This window comes from Diospyros lotus, chromosome 9 (genome assembly GCF_014633365.1).
Source record: "Diospyros lotus cultivar Yz01 chromosome 9, ASM1463336v1, whole genome shotgun sequence".
In the NCBI taxonomy this organism is placed as follows: domain Eukaryota; kingdom Viridiplantae; phylum Streptophyta; class Magnoliopsida; order Ericales; family Ebenaceae; genus Diospyros; species Diospyros lotus.
The window spans coordinates 28,395,657-28,402,119 of NC_068346.1; the positions used below are offsets into that span (position 1 = coordinate 28,395,657).

At 38.8% G+C, this 6,463-nt stretch overlaps 1 protein-coding gene across 1 annotated transcript; it reads left to right on the forward strand.

The window, feature by feature from the left end:
* The first annotated feature begins 436 nt into the window (after window positions 1–436).
* LOC127809336 (protein TRACHEARY ELEMENT DIFFERENTIATION-RELATED 7A-like) lies at window positions 437–1,153 on the forward strand. The gene has a single exon (XM_052348102.1). It carries the CDS (start codon window positions 437–439, stop codon window positions 1,151–1,153), a length of 717 nt encoding a protein of 238 aa, XP_052204062.1.
* The last annotated feature ends 5,310 nt before the right edge of the window (window positions 1,154–6,463 follow it).

A 6,463-nucleotide genomic window follows, 5' to 3' on the forward strand; every position in this document is an offset into this window, starting at 1 on the left:
GATATAAAAAAGAAGCCAATATCTTATACTTACAGTTTGGATTAAGGGCTAATTAATTCGTCCACTCAATGGAGTAGTGAACGACTTGTAGCCCCATCGTAAAAAGCAACTCTTTAACACAAGTTGGGCACATCAGTACTGTCTGTCACCATCTCCAGGTGTTGATAAGAACAAGTTTTAGGAAACGCATAAAGAAAACACTTAAAAGAGGAGTATTTTGGAATGCAATCAAACCTCTTTCCTCCAAAGCCTTGGCATGAAGGCCAAGTCATTTGAAACTTTAAAGTATGGATATTCCCACTCCCACATATGTAGCAGCAATAATATAGCACAATTCGATGTTTCAACCTATCCTCCTCCTAATTAATTATCTACTAGCTAGTATAAATAAGCATCAAATCCGAGTAATATTCTCCATCTCATCTCTCACATTTCAATGGCTTCCATCCAAAACTACGACCCTAATTACTTCCCATATTTTCCTCCGGCGCCACCTAACTGTATTCCTTCACCGCCCAAAGTGGCACCACCCCATCAACGCATCACGCCGCCGCCTCCTCCTCCTCACCATCCTTCCGTCCCTCCGCCGCCGCCCCACCATCCTCCCTTGGTCCCTCCGTCGCCGCCGCCTCCTCACCATCCTTACGTCCCTCCGCTGCCGCCCCACCATCCTCCCTCGGTCCCTCCGCCGCCGCCCCACCATCCTCCCTCGGTCCCTCCGCCGCCTCCTCCTCACCATCCTTACGTCCCACCATCCCCTATCGTGCCGGTACCGCCCCATCATTTTTCTCCGCCGCCACCACCTAGCATTTTCCCCCCTCCGCCCCCACCGGGACACCACTCATCTGTGATAGTCATTGTCTTCGTCTCCCTCGGAGGACTGTTCCTTCTCGCCTTGCTCGCGGTTGCCTTGTGCTGCTTAGCTAAGAAGAGAAAGAAGAAAGAGAGTGAAGAAATTGATATAGTGAAAGTCGATGAACATTTCACGGTGCATGAAGCCATGGTCTCTGGCCCACAAGCTGTGGTACTCATTGACGAGGATGTGCATATTCAAGAAGATATCATCAAGAATGAAACCGTGGGTAAAGGGTCACATATGAGGTCGAAAAAATTTCGTCCTCAGGCTCTGGACGAGGAACCATCAGCTTCATAGTCCACAAGAGACCATCTTGGCTACAAAAGCTGATCAAATTATATGATATCTGTGAAGAAACTGTGAATTTCCTGTTCTTTCTAATTTGTTAATTTTATCAAGAATGGTGGAACGAGAATAAAGCCAATGTAATTACGGTTCGAAGATTGTAAAGCAATAAATATTGTGCAAATTTGCAATTATACGAGGAAACTCAAGTAAGGAACAAGGAGTCTTGACGGAGAGATGGACCTGATATATATACAACCATATAATATTATTATCCATCCGTACAAGATCGTTTTTCCCGCCAATACGTCGTCAAAGGTTACATGTGACCTTTATTATTTCCCGTCAGGTTAAGCCCAAAACTGAAATGCATCTTCACGTTGGGGTATATGTATGTGTGTATATATACATACATATATGATACAAGAGGTGTAGCATTTGTTATATTCATGTAAATAATAAATAAAAAATTTTAAATAAAAGCTCAGAGACGCCCTGCCTTCGCACGGTAAGACCCACGTACGACCTCCTTAGTAAAAGTGTAAAAGGTTGACATAGCCAGAGGGGGCTACCAGCTTCCTCGTGGTGGTGGTCGAGGCTAAACGTCAACTTTTAATTAATTATTTTTAGAAACATTTCCAAGACACGATAATGATATCAAACGTAATATTATATTATATGATGTATGATTTTCTCGATTCATTATTTGTTAGTAATTAAATAATATCAAAACCCCTTTTGATAACGGCTAACCCTTTGACCCATCATTGAATCTTCTCCAAATCCCAATAAAAGTTTTTGAATAGTGCCTATCAACGGTTCACTTAAAATGAGATTTCATTGTCACATATTATAGTTGATAATTACCGTGTGCTATAATCATTTTATCACCTAATATCTTGACTAAGCGGGAGTTATGGAGTGACAAATTCACAAACTCAGTAACTATGTGTTAAACCTCATTAATGTGACTAGATGACACCTTAGGAAATACATTTCCTGACTTTCAATTTACTTTGGGTAGGGATTGTTCCATCACATCAATAGTAGATCATATAAGACGTTGATCCCATCAAATACCGACGAGGGTGACGGATCATATTCCCAACACCTGTCTCCATATACCAATAATACGAAATCATATAGATGAATGTTCCCATCTCCTAATTAGATGATTCAGCTCATTAGCAAATCTCGCACACCAATACACAAAATAATCGTGCCGATTCAAGTTTAAGGATCAATACACCATCGCAACTTGATGACTCGACCATTATCTATCATGCTATGTGGTCAGTCATTGATCATTCCCCAACGATCACTCACTGGTCTACTAACAATATCTCATGTCATATGGCGCATGACCCACTGTCATTATCCCAATACTGAACAAGGTAGTAACCCTTGTGTCAGTTTATACTCGATTAATTAGAGTTCTCATCACAATGCAACGTTGTCCCTCTAATGCGCCGCATGTGACCTTTATTATTTCCCTTCTGGTTAAGCCCAAAACTGCAATGCATCTTCGCATTGGGGTATATGTATGTATGTATATATATATACATATGCATGTACATATATGATACAAGACGTGTAACATGTGTTATATTCATGTAAATAATAAATAAAAAAAAATTAAATAAAAGCTCAGAGACCACTACAAAAAATCTAGCTTTTAGCGACTAAAAAAATTGTCTCTAAAACTAAAAATTCCGTAGCTAAATTATTTAGCAACAAATTTAGTGACAAACAAATTTCATCGCTAAAATGGAATTTAGCTACGAAATCAGTGACGAGATGCTTCCGTCATTGATCAGCGATGGGGTATTTCCGTCACTGATCAGTGACGAGATTGATCTGTCGCTGATAAGCGACTAGATTCTTCCTTGCACAGTTAGACCCACGTATGAGCTCCTCAATAAAAGTCTAAAAGGTTGACCTAGGCTAAAGGTGGCTACCCTAACTTCCTCATGGTGGTCAAGGCTAAGGGTTAACTTTTGACCAATCATTTGTAGAGACATTTTGAGCACACAATACTGATACCAAACGCAACATTATATGACGTGTGACTTTCTAGATTCACTATCTACTAGCAATCAAATAATACCAAAAGTCCTTTCAGTACCAATTAACCCTTTGACCCATTATCGGAACGTCTTTAAATCCTAATGAATTTCCAAAAGTTCCTAAATAATGCCTAATAGCACTTCAAGACAGTATAGGTAGCAGTGAAGTCTCACTTTAAGTGAACATATTACACTTGACGATTACTGTAACACCCCTAATTTTCAAGCATTTTATAACTTAGGAATTTTAGGAATATATATATTTTTTTTCACACCACATCTACTGATGTACAACATACAATTCCTAAAAATTTCAATTTCACCTTCTCAGCCTATTAACCCAATGATCAAATAGGTAAGATAAGTGTTATTATTATAAATGCGAAAGCTAAATCAAACTCGATATGGTACATAACCATAACGCTTTATTTGTCATGTAAGAAATTGTTCAAGACGTCTACAAAACGAATTACATAGATATCATCTCTCGTAAACATTAGCTAAACATCTCAAACATAATCGAAAACATACTAAGGTTTGCATCAACTGAAATTTCTCGTACATAATTAGAGACATGTTGAAACATGCTACATTCAGTAAAATAAGCTTATTTTTCAACTATCTCATTTCCCTTAAAGTCACTTGTCGAACCTAAAACGTTTAAATATTCCAAGGACACAATGCAATTAGAAGATGAATCTTCTAGTCAAAACTCCAATAATATATATATATGTATACATGAATAGGTATAAAACGTATGAGGAAACAACGAGGACTACTATGAAGCGCCTTGTGAACATGTCAGCCTCCTCGAACGAGAGCTTTCTCGATAGGGCACCCTAGCGCCTCTCGAGAAGTCCCTGACCATGTCACATTGGCCTGATCTTATAGAACTCATGCAAACACCTCATTCATTATCCCTTAGACTTACGGTCTTCCCCACGGGAGATTTCTCAATGGCGCATGCATAACGCCTTTTAAGGAATATCCAAACTTTTACCTTTAAGCAACAATAGATAGGTACAATAATATGACCACACGGATTTTATAAATACAACAGTTGGAAGCCAACAACATATATTTACAGGAAAAACATATTTCATATATGCAATATGATTTCATGCAAGAGAAGAACAAGAGTTTTCATACAGTAGTCTTTACACAAGACACGTTTCATGCAATAGGAGTCTCACGTAAGAGAAAAATATAAGATTTGGAGTTTAGAAGCCTCACCTCAAACTTAATTTGGGATTCTTCGAAATTCGTGTCCGAGCTTAATTCTCGTGCTAGGCATACTATTACTCAACCTTGAGCCTCAACGATCCCTACCCATCGTATTTATTCAAAGAAATATCAATATCTATTTTTTCTAATTTTTTTTTCATAATTTTCCTTCATTTTCTTCTTATTTTTTCCTCAATAATTTCAAAATAAATACCTCTTCAAACATTTTTCCAAATTTTTCACCACCATAAATCATAAAATATTTTTCTCGAAATATTAAAATTAATTTCAGGAAATTATCTCTTCCTATGTGCCTGCACATGGCCTGCGCTATTAAACCATGCATGTAATGCATGCAGGTTTTCTTTTCCAATGAGCTTCTCATCGGCCGGCGACCAGAAAACTCCCACTGGTGGTTTTACTTCTACCTTTTATCCTACTCCTCAAGGCAACCTCAATGGCATACTTGGATGCCCAAAACAACGGCCAAAAGCCCCTCAAAAGCTTTCCCGAAAGCTCACTTTTGGCGAAGCTTCGTTTTTCCTGCCACCCCTCAAAACACCTTTAAACCATCACAAAAATGCCCCCAAATCTCCAGAAATGATCCTTGCTGCCTCGAGAGAAAAAGCCCTCTATCCAATTCCTTCGAATCACTCTCAAATGCTTGGATTTGATGTTTCATAAACATCAAAAACCTCGATTATAGGAAAAATCCAACTACTTCTAGGCCAATCACAAGCCTTTGCTCCGCCCCAAGCTTATAGGCCCATGCTTGGCCATACCTTGGCAAGATACGGTCATCCCATCGTCAGATTTGGGCTTCATATGTGGCAGTTAGAGCAGCCATGCTGCTGTAGTAGTTTGAAAAATTACACTTTGGCCCCTAGTTTCTTTCTTTTGTGTTTTGGCCCTCTTCCTCAAGTCCTTAGACTTTGATATTTTACCACATGAACCTTTAAGTCCCATGCTTCTCAATTGGCCTAACAAATTTGAAAAAAAAAAAATATCATTTTCACCCATTTTTCAACTAGAGTTGAAAATTACACTTAGGCCCAAATGCGTGTTTTGATCGCAAACCCTTTTGTTTCATCCCGAAACCTCTTAAGGATTGTTCCTTATGAAAAATATGAACCTTCTCAAGATTTCGTTGACTTCTTGAAAGTCCCTTATCATCATTCGATTTTTCAGGCTAACTCATGGGTAAATCAAAAATTATTTCTAATTTGATTTCTTTTGGTGTCATAAATCCCACCTCGAGATGCTCATCGATGTCATACTCTTTTCTTTAGACATCTAAGTTCCGAGGCACTCCTTGCTGTCGATTCAACAATTTATTTTACTATCAAATCAAATTGTCGGTATTTCAAACTCATTTAAATTACGTGGCAATCTCATGAAAACATGGGGTATTACAATTACTTTGTGCTATAATCATTCTATCACCTAACATCCTGACTAAGCGAGAGTCGTGGAGTGACAAACTCACAAAGTTAGTAACTATGTGTCAGACCTCATTAATGTGACTAGATGACACCTTAGGAAACACCTTTCTTGACTTTCAATCTACCCTGGCCAAGAACTGTCATGTTATATCAATAGTAGATCACACAGAACGTTCACCCCATCAAATACTGACAAATATGACAGATCCTATTCCCAACAATTGTCTCCATATACCAACAATATGGAATCACATAGATGAATGCTCCCACCTCCTAATTAGATGATTCGGCTCATTAGCAAATCTCACACACCAATACACAAAACAACTGTTTCGATTCAAGTCTAAGGATCAACACACCATCGTAATTTGATGACTCGACCATTATCCACCATGCCATATGGTCAGTCATCGGCGTCACATTCGATTAATCATTCACTACAAAAAAAATGGGTTTTAGCAGCGTTTTTTTGTCATTTAGCGGCGGTTTTTGACCACCGCTATATGAGGGGTCACGGAGGTTTTAGCGGCAGTTTTTAGCAACCGCTGGAATAACCGCCGCAAAATGAAATTTTTTGCGGCGGTTTTAAA

Excerpts from the sequence above, each read along its gene's own strand:
- LOC127809336 (XM_052348102.1), top strand. The coding sequence starts at position 437 with ATGGCTTCCATCCAAAACTACGACCCTAATTACTTCCCATATTTTCCT.